At 38.1% G+C, this 22,237-nt stretch overlaps 1 protein-coding gene across 1 annotated transcript in view; it reads left to right on the forward strand.

The window, feature by feature from the left end:
• Window positions 1–8,235: 8,235 nt before the first annotated feature.
• TMEM178B (transmembrane protein 178B) overlaps window positions 8,236–22,237 on the forward strand; it is a 311,456-nt gene continuing 297,454 nt past the window's right edge. The window contains exon 1 of the mRNA XM_044087283.1: window positions 8,236–8,371. Within this exon, the coding sequence (XP_043943218.1) occupies window positions 8,236–8,371 (136 nt within the window). The remainder of the gene's footprint in view (window positions 8,372–22,237) is intronic.

Below are 22,237 nucleotides of genomic sequence, written 5' to 3' on the forward strand. Positions count from 1 at the left end.
TGTTTCTCCTCCGGAATGAAGAAGTCTATAAGCAGTCTCATATATGCTAAACAGTTTGTAAATTTATCTCCTGCCATCTAGCAAGCAGCTTGGGGTATACCTCACCCTGTGGAGGCATACACAAGACACGTAAACCCCTGGATACAATGTTATTTTTAATGCATACTTCCAAATGGAATCTCTGCCACTGTAAGTGTTTCAAACGAGTGGCACTCCTGTATAGTCTATTTACCATGTCTTGGAGATCAATCTCACCTTGGCTATTAAAGTCTGGTTCCATGTTCCTTGAGGCCAGGCTCCTTATGTCCAGATGCAAAAATGGATTAACAGAAGTGCTGAATGCACCTCTAATGTTTTCTTTCATAAGAGATGGCATTGATTGTAATGGACGATAATCAAGTTCTATATCTTCTCCCCTCTTCTCAGCCATGTGTGCAGGAATTCACAAACAAACAATGATTCAAAAAAACCAAAAAGTCCTGCGCCAAAGTCTTTATGCCAAAAACTGAAGGAATCCAAAAATGTATAAATGGCTAAAGACACCATGGCAGAGGCACAAGATAAAACCAGCTGAAGTTTTATTAGAAACAGAAGTAAGCGCTTTCAGGCAAACGTAGCCTTTATCAGACAATAAGAAACAGTTAAAAGCCAACATTTAAACATTCTGTTGTCCAATCACATTCAGTAATTTACCCTCCTTTTTCTCAGAACAGGTTTTAAAGGCACACTTACATTTAAACTAGGGCTCTTGTTGGCCCCTAGTCTTATAATCCACCTTGATTCACTGCACTCAGTTTCATTGATTAAATCCCCACCCATTATAGTTTTATGCATCACTTGTAGCACCATAAATTTAAAAAAGTGGTCTGAACATTCTGAAATATGCAATGCTAGGGCATTACGTACATCATGATGTCTGATATCAGACAAGTGCCCAAAAATTCTCTCTTTCAGCATGCAGTTATGCTCGAGCATGCTCCAATAAGAAAGGAACTTTTAGTTGCATGACTTGTAAACAATGTAGATTCATTAGCACCTTTGGCATTGTGGAACATCTGTGACACACTTTTTGGACAAAAAAAGTACTATAGTTGCAACAGTGAGGGTGTGGTTTATTTAGCTACTTGTACCACATGTAAAAATTACTATATAGGGAAAACTGAGAGAAGTTTAAAACGTAGGATATACGAGCATACCCTAGCTATAAAGAAAAAAGGCAAGACTAATTCACCATCTAGACATGCACATCCTTGTACTACATTCAAAAAGTTTGAGTTTTTTGTTTTAGACAGTGTAGATAAAGTTTTATTAGCCGGGGATTTAAACAACAGATTGGAATGCAAAGAGGCATTTTGGCAGCTCCTATTTGGAGCAGACGTATTACCTGGCTTAAATGAAGTTATTAATCTGAAATGTTTTTTAATGTATAGATGAAGTATGTATGTTGAATTGGATGACATTAAGTAGGATATATTACTTAACCATACATATATATATATGTATATATATTTTTATATGTTTTTTTGTTTTAATTCAGAACACAAATGATTTATTCATTGCATCATTTCCTGTTATTTAATTTAATTTATTTTAAAAGAAAGGGGTGGGTCCATGTATGTTTTTTCTGATGAAGTTCACGTTAATAAAGTGAATGAAAGCGCTAAGTTTATTTTGTCCGAGTGTGGTCTTTGGAAGTTAGTTTGTGCTGGTGTTCCTTTTTGGTTTTTCATACCAGAACATCTCAGATGCAGTGCTCACACCAAATATTAGTGTTTAGCATCTCATTAGCAATACATGCATATAAAATGTGGTGGTGCATCTGCTGTAGTTTAAGGTCATTGTACTTTAATCTGAAGTTTATGTTCCTAAATAACTTTCCTTCACCCAGTTCACCTATTTTTATTTGTTATTGATAACAAATATTTTCTGTTTCTTTCTGTCTAGCTTTCTGGTTACTTTATTGGCTAACCTTCCAGCACAAATTCTCACTTCTCCTGGGTTCTTATGTTCAGGAGGTATAACTATGGGTTCACCCCAAGAAAATGGGTGGGATAACTTTTCATATATGTCCATGTTTTCCAGGTTTACTAGTTCCTCATCTGTTTTCTTTCTGAAATGAAAGCATAATCTTCTGTCTGACTGGCTACAGGTTTGATATTTGCATTTATGAGTAAATTGACCTGATAAGTTAATCATCTTCTCAATGTCTTCAGACAGTTTACTTTACTCAACATGATGTCAAGTCTTTTCCTTATGTTATATCTATTGATTATGTTATTCACTATTGTATAAACCTAGGTGACTTTGTTATAGCATAGCTCAGGAGATTTGACCTATAACCTTCAAGTACATTGAAAATGACATTGACACTGTGTTGTTCACCTCTGCTTATGTTTCATAGCAATATTTCATCGGGAGATGCTTTGCTGAGTTATGGGTATCTATACTTGCACATGCTTTCTGCACCTTGAATGGTGGCCTTAGCTTATTATAAATGCCACTTGTTAAGATTTTAACAAGATGCACCTGCATAATTACATTCTCAAGTCTAGGCACATTACCATCATCTCTGTCAATATACTGTTGACATCTTCACCTGTTGTGTATACAAATGCATGTTTTCTTTCATATACTCTGTGTATTCTGACCATCTTTTGCTATCTCTTATCATATTCTCTATGGATACCATTCTGTATTATTTATATTTCTTAGTGTACTATACATCTCTTCTCTATAAAGAAGTTTATTTCTATTGTTATTTTTGGAACACTCTTACAAAGTGATTTTGTTTCTCACACTGTAGCCTTTTTGATGACTGAAGGCCTATTTGTGGTTGTTGGCAGCTGCAGCACTTATAAACTGGCACCTTATTTCCTCTTATCTCCTGTATTTGCCCAAATGTTCTGAGTCTTTATCTTTTATCTCTGTACTCTTTCATTATTATGTTTCTTTTGCAGTCTCTGCTTTGTTATTGTCAGTTTTTACATCCCTCCATCTTCATAGATTACATTCCTGACATTTCATGACACCTTGCAAAGCTCAGAATTTTCTGCAATAACATATCTCAGTCTAACAATGCTTTTCTTCTTACCCGCTGTAAGATGAATATCTGTATCATTTGTTTTATTATTTTTCTATCTTAGAAAAGTTAGATTTTCTTTCCTGGGTTGTTACTCTTCTGTAATACATGTGGTTGGTCTCATCCTTCTGCTGTACATTATTTCAGAAAGTATGTATTTCAAACTGCATATTCGTCTTTTCTGGAAATTAGTTGTATATTAAGAGAAGGAACATAATAGTTGAACCTTACTACCCATGAGTTCAGCTGTGGCCCTATATTGTGTGAATCATAGTCACTGGTAAATACTGCCAAGTTAGGTATTACATTTATTTATTGCTATTTACTAATATGTGTTTGTTAATGGGGATTGCCTATCTGAGTAGAACCCATTTTCAAAGGAGACCTAACTCTCTAGAAATACAAGTATACAGTTTGACTAGAGCTTACATAAAGTATTGCATATAATCAGAGCTGTAGAACAGATGACGCATTTAAAAACAAAGATAGTATGTACAGTAATTTTGTTAACAACTAAGAAAGATGATATATATGAGTACACTGAATAGTAAAAAATTACGTTTATGTTTTTATATATATATATATATATATATATATATATATATATATATATATATATATATACACATATACACACACACACACACACACATATATATATATATATTAATGCATACATACATATATATGTATATGTAAAGCCACAGTGGTACAGCAGAAGTGTTGTTGCCTCACAGCAAGAGGTTCTCCTGTTCGATTCTCAGCTGGAGTGCCTTCTGTGTGGAGTCTGCATGTCCTCCCCTCAGTCAAGTGGCCTCCGAAAGACATGTGTGAATGGGCGTGCCTTCGCTGAAGGTTGGGCATCGGGCTGGCAACTCGGCACCATAAAAATTGACTGCCAATTATTAGTGGACCAGAGTTCCTCTGTGGCGACCCCTAACCGGGAAAAGCCGAAAAGACAAACAACATATATGTGTGTGTGTATATATATATATATATATATATATATATATATATATATATATATATATATATATATATATATATGATTCCATGAAAGTTTAAAACATGAGTACCATGAACCAGCCCTACTGGCAGAGTTTTATAACTCCCTTACAACTTGTGCGTGTATGGAAACTGATTGTTCTATATTATACATCAGGCTAACCAGATGTGCCTTTGTTAATATGCATATTTTACATGAGTCTGTCCATCTTTAACAAATTAAAGTTATCAATGAGACTTGGATCCAGTGTCCTAGCAACCTCCACCATGCTTTTGTTTTTAGATTGTATTTGTTCCCTTTTCCTATCACTCTCATACATGTTTCCAAATGGTGGTGCTTTCCATCCTTATCTTGTACTTTAATTTCTGTCCACAGTTTCATAAGTAGATACCAAGAAACTGGTATTTGCAGTATAGCTGCTGCAACTCCTGCTACTCACTCCCAATATCCATAAAAGATGGGAGGGATAAGAGCAGGGGTGAATTTACAAATCAGAATTTACAGAATTAAGACAGCTGCTTTTTGATCAAGATCCAAAGCTTATTCCATAGACAGAGAATTATTTGGAAGAGTTTTGTTAATGTTATAATGTAGATGTAGGTCCCTAGAGCAGTTATTTGTGATACCACCAGTTTTGTGAACATGTAAGAGATGAAGAAGCCCTAGGGTCACCTGCTGCATTGTGGATCAGGCAGAGGTCACCATGCAGAAGTCTGTAAGAGAATAAGTAATGAGATACAGCTTTTAGTCACTCTATATAGCTTAGGATCACATAATTTCAAGTATGGGCCTGAGGAGGAAGAAGTACACATGAAGAATTATTTCTTTTGACCTGGAGGATATGCCTTCAGTAATTATTTGAATTCTACAAAAATATTTCTTAACCATAGTCAACACTTGATGATCAAAGGAGAGTTCATTGTCCACAAATGTGTCCAGGTATCTAGTAACTATTTTGAGGAGGGTGTCTTTTATGTGGTAACTGCAAGGGGAGCTCCTGTTTCTCAAAAAGTATAATACTGCATTTCTTTACGTTTAGCTTCATCTGGTGGTCTTAGCACCATGAGTTAGCGAGAAATAGATCATATTAGAGGATATTGGTGTATTTAGATTAGCTGAATACAGCCATACCTCTCAACCTCTTAAAGGAAGAAATCTGGACAAAGCCATAAATAATGGGGGGACAAAGGCCCACAAATAGGGACACTTTTTAAATATTGCTCTAACAAACTTAGAATGTTTAGAGAATAACAGGTTTTGCATTAGCATGAATTTTCTGAAGGATATGACGTCGGAAAAATCAAAGGAATGCCATTATTTTCTGACTTCAGTCCTCAATGATTTGTCAGTGATTTGCCAGGACTAAAAATATGACTCAAAATCTGGACATTCTGTAAAAATCTGGACAGTTGAGAGGTATGAATACACCTCTGGGTTTGTTGTCATCAACGCAATTATGCAACCAGAAGCCCCTAACATCAGCTTTGACATCAGCAAAGTAGATGCTGAAGATCAGTGGTCTCAAAAAGGAACCCTGGGGGATGCTACTGGGCGCAAATCTTTTAGAGGAAAGTGTATCTCCAACCATCACTGAGTGAATCCTCTCTGTAAGCTAGTTAACTATCCACTGAGTTACACTGGAGAGTAGGACAAACCTAAAGTCCTACAGACCCATAAGTTTACTTTGATGTTGAGGAAAACTAATGGAAAAGGTTGTGCTGGATAAATTATTGTCAGAAATGGAAGGTTTGGGACTTAAACCATATATCAGCATGCATTTGTTGAAAAGAGATCTATAACCACCTGTAACATGAAAAGGTGTGCTGTGAAGCAATTTGTATAGATTTCACTTAAATGTTTCACAGAGTCATAAACAAAACACTAACCAATAAATTAGAACAACTAGGTAATGATGTACTCTTGATAAGCTGGATAGCTACATGGCTTACTAATAGGACATGACAAGTATCATACGGCAATTGGATAGGTAAATTCTAGGTTACAGTCAGAGTGTCCCACAGGGCTCTGTCCTAGGCCCAAACTTGTTTAAATTGTATCTTTCAGATGTATCCTTTTCACCTGAGTTCTACAGTCTGTATGCAGATGAAAATTGGTAAACTGATTACATGTGTTACATATATGTCATGTCTGCAAAAGAACTTGACTGAATCGACCATATGGGCATGGGAGAATAATATGCCAATAAATGCATCAAAAACTGAATGTAGGAGATTTGGGAGACATAGTTTGAAAGGTGAGTGTTTAATATAACACACAAGGATTGAAGCTGCAGGTTCAGTTAAGGATCTGGGTATATGGGTAGATCCAGCTTTGAGTTTTTCTAATCATATCAACTAGTTGGTTAGTGATAGTTATAGAACTATAGGTTGCATAAAAAGATTTTTAAAGTCTATGAAATCAGAAATGATGAAATCATTGTTAGTTACATTAGACCTAAATCTGAGTATGGAATAACAATATGGAAACATTATAGGAAAACAAGCATGCGTAAACTAGAAAAATGACAGCAGAAATATACCATGGCCATCCATGGATGTGAAAATTTCTGATATTACGAAAGAATAAAATATCTGAACTTGTACAATGTCTGACAGATATTTAAGAGGAGACCTTATTCTGGTATATAGGACATTTAGAAACAACTACCTATTTGAATGTTTAAGATTATCAAAAAATAGTACAGAATCATCAGACAACCTATGTAGTAGATTCTATATTAATGCAAACTGTACTCATTTGTTCTCTAAAAGAGTATCTGATGCCTGGAATAGACTAACAAATTTCATTAAAGCAAGCACTAGTTGAAATATTTTAAGGGGTTGGGAGGGCGGCCTAATGGTTAAGGTGTTTGCCTTACAAACACAAGGTGCAGGGTTTGAGTCTCACAAAGGATAATTGGCTAGGCTTAAAATGGTTCTCAAGGGTAGTTAACTTAGTATTAACCTATGAACCTAAGAACAACCTGGCCTGTTAATATAGGAATAACTATTTTGGTATATTGACAGACTAGAAGGGCATTATTGTCCATGTCTGAAATATTTGTATGTATGTGTGTATGTATGTATGTATGTATGTATATACAGGGATTTAGGTTGAACTGCAACAGTTCTTCTATAATGCCAAAGAGAGGAATAGTATAGTGTTCAAAGGCTTGGCCAAATGTAGGCAGAGAGCATACACAGACCTGCCTTTTCTAGTGCCTGTTTGACCTGTCAGGTAAAGTTTGCATGATTTGTCTTTTGCAAAGCCATATTGATTTGGGCCAAGGACTTGTAAGCTTTCGATATCCTTAATTATTAGTGGCATGATTATGTGTTCCACTATTTTATAAATGGTACTAGTAAGGTTAATTAGTCCATAGTTTCCAGATTCAGCATCAGGACCATCATCGTGGAGGTGTACTACAATGGCAGATCCACAGGCCTCAGGTACATACCCTATGTGGAGGTTAAGGCTCAATAGGTTTGTGAGGGAGTCACTGAGGCAACATTTCATGCTAACAAAGAAACAGTCCAGTATGTTGTCTGGACTGGACCAGTAGAGGTAGTGTTCTTAGTTTTGTATAGAACTTCTGGTATTTGTTTGCAGGTAATCAGAGAGATCTCTGCTGATTTGATGGTATGAGGGAGGGGAACTGAGGTGAGTATGGGAGACGTCTGACTTGAGTCCACTAGTATATTTGCAATTTCATTGGCTTCGGAGTGGGTGGTATCTTTGGCTGTAAACTCAGTGCAATGCTGAATATTGTTCCTAAGATTCATGATGTACCCTTTTGAGATAATTCTCAGTACAGGGGTGTTTAGTTTATTTTTTTAGGGCCAGCAAGTATATATATTTTTTCTCTTGCCATAGAGTTTCTTGATAATGATGATCCACCATAGTGACTTTTTTAGAACTTGACATTGTATACATGGCAGACTAGAGCAGATGCCCCATGAAGAATATTAATTGGGAGTTCAAATTGGTGATGTAAATGCCATCTTTAGCTATATGGTTCCATTGGGGTGGAGAGCATTTAGAACTCATTAAGTAATCAGGTAGTTGTAGGAAATTAGCCTTGCAGAAGTCCCAAGAAAATAGGATATGAGGATATTTAGGAGTGGGATCTTGAGGAAACTATTACGGCACAATGTATGATTTAACCAGTGATGGAATAACAGTGGATGTGCAGAATACTGTAGCTATATTAGTAAGAACCAAGTCAAGTAGTGCTGTGCCTCTGGCAGGTGAATATACTAACAAGGAGAACAAACCACAATATACTAGTAAGGATGAATAATAACATCAGTCAAGTCATGAACTAACAAGGAAAACAAAAAAATAATATACTGGTAGGGATAAAGAACATCAATCAGGCCATGAAAGACATTACAGATTTTTATTTACATTCCAGCCTAATACATTTTGCATGCCAGAAAACTGCATTAAAAAAAAACTGTCTTATAGGCCAAAGTTGATTACCACAAATTGAAAACATACTAGGCCATCGTGAAATCCTATGAGATTCTAAAACAAGTTTAGCACACTCTTGGAAAAAAAATCAAACTAAAGTCAAAAATCTAAAGCTGAGCACAGCATCCATATGATTTTAAACCATGTGAGCAACATTTGCCAACTTGTTAAGTACTCCATAAAATCTAAATAACCTGAAGGAAGATTGTACTTATCCCCCCCTCAGGTAGTGTTACAGTGGAGTTAATATATAGAAATGGAGGAGTGAGATCTCCCTCCACATGAGAGGTGCAGTGGGATTTGTCCCTTGAAAAAAAAAATCTTTTGTGTATCTCCGAAAGTCATTTTCAAAAATTACATTTGTCATTATTGGCAATTGAGGAAATTGCCATTGATTACTTAATATGAATGTGAACCTAATAACCACACTACCTTCTGTCACTCTCCTAACCTTACTCAACCATAACCTTTTCTAAAAGCCTATATTCCTTCCTTTTACCTTAATCTTGTAACCATCCAACAAATCAACAGATGCAGAAGATGGCTACCTGTCTAGATATAATTTCTAAATATGCCATGCAAACATATAATTAATCTTTTGCTTTCTGTGTACCCGCTCACTGACCTGCCAAAATAGATCCCCTCTTAACTTCATATCACCCAATCTTTTGTCAGTCTCTCTTATCAAAAGTCTTACATAGTTTATCTGTCTAAACTCTTGCAGAATTCTCAGCAACATAGGCTCAGGAAAGGTCACATTACTGTTACTCCCAGTTTACATTTCCCTTTACTGACGTTATCCTCAATAACTGAGATGAAAGCAGACTCACTGGTGCCATCATTCTTAATCATTCTTAATCTAACTAAGCATGTCAGGCATGCCAGCACCTCTTATTGTTAAGGTGGTATCTCAATATGGCCTTTCTTCCTACTTCCCTGTCCTAGATGAAGAACTACCTTTCAACTAGAACTTTCCATGTGTTGTTGCACCGGGCTTATCCTGAGAAAACTAATGATCACCATCTTTGTTAATAATTCAGATGTTACAATGATCTAGACAAGTAATATGTCAGAGTAAATTATCAAGGACACACTTTCCCTTTTTCTTGCCACAGTCTAAGTCTGGTTTAATTATATTATATTATACTTAAATTTTAAGAAAACTGAGACCATGATATTTGCACAAACGAATATCTCTCCCCATCTCCAGTAACTGCTGCATATATCCTCAGTAGAAGGAGGACTCCTACTAATTAAGACAAATATAACTCCTTAAGCTATAGCTAAGGGAGACAGAGATATCCTAGTATCCTACTTTCCACGTTAGGATATGTCTATCACTAATCACAGCCTGCCAACAAAACCAAGCTCCAAAGAATTTCCCAAAGACCAATCATCTTCTCATACTACTTAATAGTCTGACTGTTGCACACTGGGAGATCATATAATTTACAAAGACTCTGGGTAAAAGTGGGACTAGGACAGATCCTTTCAGGATTCCTAACTTGATAATACTGGGTTTTGAACTGACATTTTTGTATCTGACAGCATGGAGTGCAGAGCTCCGATAGCTAGAAAACCACTGTAGAGAATGATTAGCAATCCCACAGCTTAGTTCTGCACAGGAAACTGGTGTGTTCTGCAGCGTTGAAGGTTTTTCTAGGAATAATGTCCCAACATGCTGATTGGGGCTAAGCTGGCCTTTTTTGGGTTCAATGAGGGAGGCAAACAGACAGACAGACAAATGTGTTGTTGCAGGTTTCTGACCCAGTAGTAAACCATGCCGAGATGAGGACATTATGCTGTCGTTCCTCATGTACTGAAGAAGCCATTTATGGATGCATTTCTCCAGAATTATTGATAGGTGAGTAGGCAGTGCAAGAGATAAAAGTTATTGCAAATTACTGATGATTCACTTTTATTCATGAACATTGTGATCCCTTTTTTTCCAAAATAATGGCACATTTGTCTCCCTAATTAATGTGTTGATTAAAATAAATACTGGTTATATCAATGTGTCTGCACCCTGCTATATACATGGTGGAAGGTAGATTATTAATTTTCAAAGAACCTGGTGTAACTTTTGTTTTCTTACAAATCCTGTAGGAAAGGGGCTGAGATGAGACTAAGCATATTTATTGTTTTTGGGTATCAGAACTGGGAATGGGCTTTTGATACTCAGAAGATAAAGTGCGGCAACCTATGGAATCTCCTCACCACTTATGGAATTAGACACAAAAGCAACTGCTGGAGAAAAAGTTAAATTTGGTGTTTCTTTGATGCTATGGAGTTTTATCTTTATAATATTGCTTCAACAATGATTGCATACCTTTATTAGGCATATGATTGAAAGCATTATCCAGAGCAGTGGCTCAGTTTTTGTCTTCTTTTTCTAATTAGTGCCATACTGTTGAGGATAAATAGAATGGGGTGTAGAAGAAACAGATCGCTTCATCTAAATGTAAAGTGAACAAATGTGACCAGTTACACTGATTACTGGTACTGAAAATTGCACGAGGGTAAAAATATTTGTGTTTGTACATGACATCATAGTCCCTTGATGGCAGAAGCCTCTCTAACATACCCTTTTAACACATTTAATATTGTCTTCCTTACAATTCTGCTTTCTCCCTTATTTGTTCTCCACCTGTCAAATGCCCTCTTTATTGCTACCACGAATTCTGTGTCATCCAAGCATTCCAATAGTTCAGCCCCTGCATCCATAGCCCCCATAAAGAAATAAATACAGCCACTCATCCAGAGGGTAGCAGGCCCCTACAATCTGCTGCTTGTGCTCCTCCTCCCTCTGTGTCCCTTCTATTCAGGATGACTCCTTCACAAGTCCCTGACATCATCTTTCCACTTGCATCATCCTACCTTTTACCTCCTCAGGTGTCTAGTGAGAAGAGCTTTAGCTGCTTAGTCACTAGTTACATCCTTCCCCCTCAGACCTACGGAACCTTCTGGTAGCATTCTCCTGAACTCTTTACATCATCTTGATAGTGCTGCCTTATAAAGCCTCCAGAACTGCACATGGTACTCAAGGTTTGGCCTCACAGAGTTCCTGTAAAGTACAAGCACTACGTCTTTGCCTCTGAAATCTACCTCCCCAAGGATACACCCCAGCATTCTGTTGGCTGCTGCCACTACCCTCAGCTCTTGGTGTTCCATTCCATCCAATCCATTTGTGATACACAGCCCCAAATCCTTTTCCTACTTTTTTTCCATCCATTCCATTCCCCCCAGCCAATACTTCTCACTAGGGTTATGTTAACGAAAGTGGTAGTTTGGCCACTGGACACAAATGTCCCTTTCAGGGATAACCAGGGAGCACTGTAGTTAAGTGTAGAAAATAGAGAGATGGTGGAGCCAAAATCCCAAAGATATAAGTATAATTGTAGATAAAGAGACTTGTAGGCTGGAGAATGAAATATTTAAAATTTATTACAAAACACAGATTTAGGTAAGCGCTTTCGAGACAATCCTCTTCATCAGACCTTAATACAGAAATGAGTTAGCACACAAGGTTTAAATAAAACCAATAACCAATAAAAATTCTTTAAAAATCAGTGACGCAACCCTCTTTTTTTCAAGAGAGGTTTTAAGTGACCTGCTGAGAATCACACTGTAGGAAAATGGAGGATGGGGGAATCAAACTCTGATAGTTATTAGGACTTCTTTCATTGCTATAGACTAAACAAAATAGGGGTTATGTAACAATATTTTTACAAGACTTCCTTGAGACTAATAGACAAAAATCTTAGAATTAGAATTACAACACTTACATATTAAATAAAATGCTGCAGGAGATAAATCAATTCATCACCACTGGGTATAAACAACTCCTTCCAAGGCCACAGTGGAGCATAAAGTCTACCATGATAGTCTACTGCAATGGAAAATATAAACAGTAGCATTCAAGTGAGGGACTTCAATCACTGCAACAATAACATTCCCACGTATTGCTGGATTTTGGTAATGAAAATAACTCAGAACAAATTGTTCACTCTCCAAATTAGAAGTAGCAAGAAGTAATACTATAATAACAAGCATCACTTTCAACTCTTACCACAAAGAGTCATCATGTATTATTGAATGGTAGTGATACTATCATATCTAACGTAACAACTTAGTGCATGCAAACTGGAGAAACCTCACCTCCTTTCTTGACTATGCTGAAGGAATCTACACATATATAAATAAACCACTCACTAAGCCAGATTGGGATATAGTCTCAAATAGCTCTGGCATTCTACCACTGGAGGCTTCACGTCATTCTGGTAATATTATTAAAAGCTGCATCCAATATATATTTGATATCAATATAATGCCAGTATGAACAATAAACCATTCTGGTGAAACTAGAAAATGAAACGACTATACAACAAGAAAAATACATTATACCATTTCAGAAACTGTAAAAAAAAATGTTCTAAGCTTGTTTCCTGCCTTTCCTGTAAGTCGTCTAGTCCAGATACAGATTTTCTGTATCCAGGACTGTTTGAAAGTGTCTGAGCCCCCAAGTTTTTCTGTGTTGGAGGGAAGCCTTCTAGCTTAATTTTGTTTCTTAGAACTAGCCATTTTTTTAGTTTCAGCACTCAAACCTGTTTCTTTGAGCTCAGCACTTGTTCAGAACTCATTGTAAGCACTAAATAAGCTACAAATTACTACAGCACTCAACTTTCCTTACTTGTCTAGAGGAAAACAGTTTTTAGTACTTAATAAATAAGCACCTATCCAGGCATGTCTAAGGGTCAGCTCCCAGTGTTTTCTCCTGTCTACCTAATGAATCTGGACATCTTGGGGCAATGCAGCAATTGTCCCATGTACATAGACAACCCTCTCCTCCTACCACTCAACACTACAACCTGTGAGAGATGCACTTATATAGCCAAACTGGAAGCAAAGCTCTCTTCACCCAAGACTGGACTAGACAGTCAAAAGGAGAAGGTAAACACTTGCACCACACCACACTCATCACATTGTCTCTCAAAACCTACACTACCAAAACACACACATAGAAACACAAAACACACACCTACATTCACGGAGACTCTCAATAAAAATCTACCCAAGCAACAGGGATCTCCAAAGCAGAAACACAAGCAACCTCCACCCCCCAACACAACCCAAATGACACATAGCCCACAAACACAGTGTGCCACTTAACCACAGCCCATAAGGCATAACAACGTACCCAACACTCTAGTCATAGGAGACTCTATAGTCAGGCACACTGATGTTCCACTCACCAGGCTGAACAAGGAGAAAGTTACTGTCAGCTGCCTGTCGGGTGCCAGGATCCACCACATAATACACGCACTCAGGTCACTCCACAAGTACAAATATGATTCTGTCATTGTCCATGTTGGTGTGAATGACCTGAGACATCACTCCCTAGACTACATTAAAAGAGACATGGAGGAGCTGTCCAATCTTGTAGCCCAGGCAAATATGACCCTAGCCCTGAGTAGCATCCTGCCATCACCCAGAATGATACCACAGTACAAGGACAAAATGATTGACTTCAACAATTGGCTAAGCTTCTGGTGTCATTCTAAGGGGATCCAGTATCTGTCTGCCTGGGATGACATGATCGACAAACCACAATGCTTTGCCAGAAATGGCCTGCACCTGTCACCCTTGGGATTCTGGATACTGGCTAAAGCTCTTGCCACCCTTATAGTGTCTTTTTTAAGCAAGGTTCAAATGACAAATTCACCACCGTAACAGGTACAAGCAAGCAAAATCTGAGGGTTAGAAGTCTAAACCTCAAAATGCACTCACTCAAGGCACTCCTTAAAATGGAGAAAATCGATATCTGTGCAGTGACTGAGACCTGGTTCAAGGCTCCAGAGAGCACCCCTGCATTACCAGGCTATAATTCATACCACACTTTTTGGCCACCTAACCTGGACCGAAACACTAAAGGCAGAGGTGTGTCCATATTCATTAAGGATATCCACACCTCCAGGCTAGTTGCTCACCATAATGCACCCAAGATTATCCAAGTGTAACTAATTCTGGGCAAGACTGAAATCCAAATTGTAGCTTGCTACAGATACCCCACTCCTCATTTCTTGATACACTGGAAAATATTAGGGTACAACCTAACACCCTAATAATGGGTGATTTCAACTACCCCACCATTAACTGGGAAAACTACTCATGTACCAACTCTTGTGCTCAACTTTTTCTGGAATTCATAAATTCCAACACCTTGGATCAACTTACCCACACCCTCACCAGGGGCAGCAATATCCTATACCTGGTGATTACTAACATGGGCAACTGGTGTTCCACACCAGAGGTCAGTTCCTCATTGGTCATATCCAACCACAAGCTAATCACCCTAGACATCCACATCCCACCCCCCATTAGGGAAACCACCGTAAAAAATTTCTTCAAAGCCAACTTCAGGCTTCTTAAGACAGAAGTGGCAAACTTCACGACACCCATGCTAACGGACAATAGAGGTATGACTGCTGAATCCTATACAAATGCACTTTATAAGCACTTACACGAGTGCATGGATCGTGTAATCCCTAACAGAACCAAGATGCTATCCTCCCAAAAAAGGAAGCCAATCTGGTAGTCCCCTGCCATAAACAAACTCTACAACAGAAGAAAGAAACTGTTGCAAAAAAGAGTAAAATCCCATGATTGGAGGAACTCCCTGGTCAGCCTCAGTAAGAAGCTGAGATCCCTCATAAAATCCTCCAAAGCTAGTTATGAAAACAAAATCACCACTGATTCTAAAGACAACCACAAAGCATTCTATAGCTATGTCAAGAATCTCAATGGCAACACTCAGATCTGCTCTGAGTTACAGCACAATGGTACTAAATATACAGAACCAACTGAAATTGTCAACAACCTGGCAGATAGGTTCAGTGCTAACTTTACCCCTCTCTCACCCCCTAAAGGGCCCATCTCCATACCAGAAGAATGCAAAGTTCCTGTAATCATGACTGCACAGGTAAAAAACACACTCTTCAAAGTCAAGAACACAGCATCCATGGGACTTGACTACATCCCAGGCTGTATTCTACACAAACTACAGAACGAACTGACACCACTGATTCTAAAGGCAACCACAAAGCATTCTATAGCTATGTCAAGAATCTCAATGGCAACACTCAGATCTGCTCTGAGTTACAGCACAATGCCACTAAATATACAGAACCAACTGATATTGCCAACATCCTGGCAGATAGGTTCAGTGCTAACTTTACCCCTCTCACACCCCCTAAAGGGCCTATCTCTTTACTGGAAGAATGCAAAGTTCCTGTAATCATGACTGCACAGGTAAAAAACACACTCTTCAAAGTCAAGAACACAGCATTCATGGGACCTGACAACATCCCAGGCTGTATTCTACACGAACTACAGAACGAACTGGCACCCCACCTAAGTACCACGTTCAGTCATAGCCTCACCTCAGGCTTTGTGCCCACTGAATGGTGCACAGCAACAGTTATCCCACTCCACAAAGGGGGAGCCACCATGGACCCTGGGAACTACCGCCCCATTAGCCTGATGAGCCTGGTCTGCAAGACTATGGAATATATCATCATGGAACTTATAAACAATGACATTGGTAATCTCCAATCTCTGGACCCTACCCAGTTCAGGTTTGTAAAAGGCAAATCATGTCTCCTAAACCTGATAGACTTCTTTGAAGCGGTCACCAAAGCCATACATGAGGGTAAGGTGGTTCACACAGCCTATCTAGATCTCGCCAAGGCTTTCAACACTATCCCCCACTCAACTGTCTCACTGACAGAACCCACACTGTGAAAGTAGCAGACTCTAAATCCAACTTCAGACCAGTGACACATGGAGTACCACAGGGATTAGTCCTGGGTCCTCTCCTGTTTGGTATCTACTTCTCTGAAGTACACAGAAGGTCTTTGGCTAACAAAGTTCGCAGATGACTGCTAACTAGGAGCCATAATCAAAACTCCTAACAATGTGGACATCCTACAAAAGGACCTCACTGAGACAGATGCCTGGTGTCAAAGCCATGGCCTCAAGCTCAATGCCAAAAAGTGCATTGTCATCCCTTTTGGTAAAAACTCTGTACCCATGAACTACCACATAGGCAGTAGTCTACTTAACACCGAAAGTGTGATAAGAGACCTTCGGACACAGGTGGACAGTAGTCTATCCTTTGATAATCACATTGCCACAGTAGTCAGGAAATCCTTCTACGTGGCACACCCCATCACAAAACGTTTCTCATCCAGGAAAAAAGAGGTCATTGTTCCCCTCTACTTATCATTCATTAGATCCATTATAGAGTACAATGCCCCTTTTGGTATGTACCTCACAAGACATCAACAACAACTGGAAAGGCCGCAGAAATACCTCACAAAGAGGATTACCGACCTCAAAAAGATGCCCTATGCAGACCAGCTCAAAAAACACCAGCTTTACTCCGTCGTATATCACCTACTCAGAGACAATCTCTGCCTAACATACAAAGCTATGTCAAACCCAGAGCTGTTGAACATGCTCCACTTAAAGAAATCCCAATCCCTCTGAGCTACATGCTCTAGGGACCTAAACCTTGTCAGCACAATAAACAGAACATGCTGGAGGGATAGATTCCTGTCCCAGAGAGTTCCCATACTCTGGAACAAACTACCTATCTATATCAAACAAAGCTCCTCATTAGCGCTTTTCAAGAAAAATCTTGATGATTGGATAGGAGATAGGAAATTCACCCCGCGGATCACTTCTGTGGCTCTGCCCGACAAAGGCACAGGAAAATAATTTTCTTGGGTGGTGAAAGCCAGGGTACCATTTGGCTAAGCTTATATAGGCCCTAGGGCCAATAGCCTAGTATCTACCTATGAACCTATGAAGCTATGGTCAAATCTTGTATGAATAAATTACAGAAAGAGATTACCAAAATGTCCAAACTGGTGAGATCAGAGTATGAAATCAGATTAGCTTCTAAACCAGAGTGCAACAACAAGATATCCTTCCAGAATGTCAGCACACTAAAAGGGAAAAAGAGCAATGTCTTAGGCCCCCAGTAGGCTCAAACGTTACATCCCTGGTCACTTAGAGTGACCCTTAACATAGTCAATGAAAACGATAGCTAGAGCATAAAAGGTTTTAGTAACATCGGCTTCCTGGCACCTCACAATATTCCTGAAAATAACCTACTACACCAACCACTAGTAGACCACACAGAAGCATAGTCAGACTCTCAGCCATCCTGGGCAATTATCTACTGTGAACCTTCCCAAGCTATTTGAGGAACACCAAATGAAAAAAAATGAAAACAAAAGCATTCTCAAGCTGAAATCAAGTTGAGCAACACAAAACACTCCAGACCTGGAAAGAAAAAAAATATTCCATTCATCAACTGTTGCAATAAGTTCTTCCTACAGTTCAGCAAAGCTCCCTGCCATAATTTCATACATTTGCTAAATAGTAAGAAGGAGCTTCATGCTGCAGTTCATATAAAACACTGTCATTTAAGCAACTGCATTCATAACCAGCAATTGGAGCAGCCTAAATGATTTGTGTTTGTACATTACATTACAGAATGGAAGCCAATTAGTGTTTGCACTAAAGAGCCAATCATGCCCCCTAGCTGCTCACACCCAGGGCAGCTGCCCATCTCACCCACCACTATCTCCTTTTTATAGCTGTTGGTCTTCATACATAAGGGAAGTAAAATGGAATACCAAATCAATCGCAGACCAATCAGCATCACTTAAATTCTGTACAGAATTAAAGGCAGCACATAATAACTGACATTATCCTGAAAATACACTGCAGACTTTGCATTAATAGAGTCAGAACAATGTGGCTGCTTTTAGGGAGGAGCCACCCTACTTTCTCTGATGGTGTTTTTTTTTTTGAAAAAATACCCAAGACACTAGATGAGGGGCAGGCCACAAATGATCCCTGCACAGATCATGCGTAAGCAGCTAAATCAATCTCCCAAAAAAAGCATTACATATAAACACTTTCATCTGAAAGTTAACAGTTACATAGTTCAGTGAGTAAATAAATCAGTTGTAGGAGAAAACTCAGAAAGCAAGAATGGTGAGTGGTACATCTAAGAGTTGTGAGGTATCCAGTGAAATTCATTCACGTTCTATTTTGGTAACCACTCCTATCTGGCCTGTCAGTTGAGATGTGATGAGCTACACTTATCAAAATCCACTGATGATTGTAAGCAGGAAAATATAGATATGACATTAAGGGTGAAAACAAACTCAATATTCCATATATAACAGTCTCACATTCTAATTCACATTCACATTAAAAGTAGTATTGCCAATTCACGGAAGAAATGTACATACCTTAACTACAAAATTAATGAGTAGACATTAATAGTTTACAATGATATACAATGCCTACAACTCATTACAGAAAATGAAATGAACTTTTATCGTTTTGGTGCAGACAAAATCAGAATGGCTTACGCTGTGATATACTTCATACTCCAGTCCATGCAGTTTCCCTGACACCAAAGTGCGTGAAGTGTCAGTCAGATGAAACAAACCAATAAAAGTTCAGTTTGATGACCAATCAACAAAAAACATTTTTCCAGGGGGAGCAAGGACCCTGCACGACTTCATGTTGAAGCTTACCCCACTTACTTTTATATACTAACTTCATGTTCACAGAAGTTTGGAGAATAAAGTAAATCTCACAAACGTTAACAATCATTGCTGATTCAGTGATGGACACCACACAGGCAGTGACTTATTTGTAAAATGCATAACTGCATTGCTGTGTCAGGGATTAAAATTCAGCAAGTTTAGGTTTATTCATTTTTTATTTGTCAAGATTGTAGGGGAGCTCTTATATTCCAAGGCATAACCAGTAGATCCCAGAAAACCACTCAACACATATTTTTTATGCTCAAGCCAGTTGGAAAATATAACTACAGATTTTGCAGGCAAAGAGCAAGCCTCCTGACTCAGTTCCAAAAAGTTCAGAAATTCTTAACAAAAAAAGAAAATGAGTGTTTTTTTCATGTGACCTACATTGGTGGATTACAGCACCTTTTTTTACCCTGTATCCTGAGGGCTTGATTGAAAGGACCTGTGCTTGTTGTTTAAAGTCACATCTGACCCAGTTTTGTTTGAAAACGTGTAGTCAGAACATACAACAAGCAGATCAGATACAAGATCCAATCACCTATTACTGAAAATGGACATAAATAATAGAAAAAAGTAGAACAGATTCATTACAAGGAACAGTCACAACCTTAGAATAAATTAATTCTTGCAATACAGTTATGCACCTCCGTTAAAGGATTCAGAACCAATACCAGCTAGTATTCATACAAAAAGATGTACTAGTAACAAATTGTGTTATAGATAAGCCAAGTTGTGCTGCTCTGCTCTTCAGTTATTTAGTCATTTACATTTCATGTAACATTGCATCTAATTAAAGAGAATGTACATGACTATGAAACAGTCAGCTGGGACGTTACAACAACAGCTTTGCTGAACTCCCTACAAACTGCATTAGTAAATAGTTAAGTCACCTAGTAGACCACACATAGGCATGCGCAATGCACAGACACACACATGCGCTCACACACACGCACATGCATATGTATACATACACAAGGATACATGCACACAGAAAAATGCATTCACACACATATGCACACACACACACACACACACACACACACACACACACACACACACACACACGCACAGACACACACACACACACACACACATGCACACACACACACACACACACACACACACACGCTGCATACTATATTTACCTTATCTGCTATTGGATGGCTAGGCAGAGTAGAGCAGTGTGGGTATCCATTGTGGCTTTGCGCTACTTGGCCTACCATGTCTGATTGTAGAGACCACATAGAAACACTCAGACACATACCTTGCACAGACACTCATGCACACACACAAATACAATGACACACAGACAGACAAGCATAAACACATCCAGTGCCTGCACACCTTGTGTCCACAATATGTCCATCCATAACAGTCACAGGTCATGTCAGACAGCAGTCATGTGCTCACCCTTCACTACACTACTTACTTTGATCAGTGGTCAGAACAGGTTGAATGTTCTCTGATTTACTCTGTGCATATTGTCTATCATTGAAATGTACAAATGCATGCAGTTAAATAAATGCATACACCTACGTATTTTCCACACCACACTGCACTTCACAGAAATTGCAAAGTACAGATATCTCTGAATCACTATATATGTAATTTACCCTCCAAAGTAGTGCACATGGATATTAATGGATGTCATTAGCATAGGCCCCACCTCCCAAGTTACCACATTTACATGCAGTGCCAAACTCTTGCTGTATAGTAGAGCAGAGCTGCACTACTAAGCAGTAAATGGGGCTATGAGTCAGGACAGCCTTGTTTTACCTTTTCTGTAAGTTATCTAGGAGTGCCCCATAATAAGTAAACAGGCAACAAAGAATACCAAAATGGGATTCCACTGGCAATATTTTTGAAGGTCAATATATTGTAAGCATAATTAGAAATCCCATCAACCTATGAGCATATATACGTGCTATGCAACCAGGAAACAGACCACAGAAACATTCTAACAAATAAAGCTCTAGCATACTAGTATGCATCTTGTTTTACCAGCCGATCAGAAGGAATTTCTCCTGATTATTTTTCAGTCAAGCCTGACTGCTCCAGCTTAAGTACTTTAAATTGTTTCACAGTGGTCATTTATAATCCATTTATAATCCAGGACACTTATCTTCACAAGCACTCTTTGTGGTGATTTTTTTTGGCCTAAAAACCCTAACAAGATCTCAACAATTTGCAGAATTAATGTCTGAAAAATGAGAACTCTAACCATGATAAAATGCATTTACTTTAGCCAGTGATGTATTGCAGTTTTTATTGACCTACAATTACTCAGCAGAGTGATTAGTCATCATTGTAAAAGAAGTTAATGTACTGATTTAGATGCAAACTGGGAAACATGTTTTCTGTAGTCAGTGTTAAGTTAAAGCTTTAAATGCTGAATCAATTAGCACAGATACATTTTACACACACATACACATATATATATATATGTATATATATATATATATATATATATATATATATATATATATATATGTATATGTATATATATATATATATATATATATATATATATATATATATATATATATATAAATATATATATATATATATATAGTCCATGTGAGTGAATACCAAAATAGATTGAATATAACATGATTGAACCCTCCCTAGAAAAGACAATACCCCCACACACACACACACACACACATCCTGCTAATTATACATACCAACTCTGACATCACAGAAAAGTGAAGTAAGGGGAAAATTCCTAGACCATGCTGTTCCATAATCTTGCATGGAAAGCACAGAAAACAGGCAAGAGGCTGAAAAACAAGCCTGTAAGAGTGTTTGCTCTCATGAACATCCACACTTACAGACTACAACTATATATATATATATATATATATATAAATACACACACACACACACGTTTCATGAACTATAGCACGAGCTTGCAGTCTATACTTTCTTAATGGTTGGCAGTTGTGGAGCTCAGCCATATAACTACAGTATATGTATTAGAATCAGAATAAACTTATCATGTCTCTCTGCTCTAATTAATTTTGGTTTGTGTTTGCTTATACTTCC

This window comes from Protopterus annectens, chromosome 11.part0, assembly GCF_019279795.1.
Source record: "Protopterus annectens isolate FY-2018-M chromosome 11.part0, PAN1.0, whole genome shotgun sequence".
Taxonomy (NCBI): Eukaryota; Metazoa; Chordata; order Ceratodontiformes; family Protopteridae; genus Protopterus; species Protopterus annectens.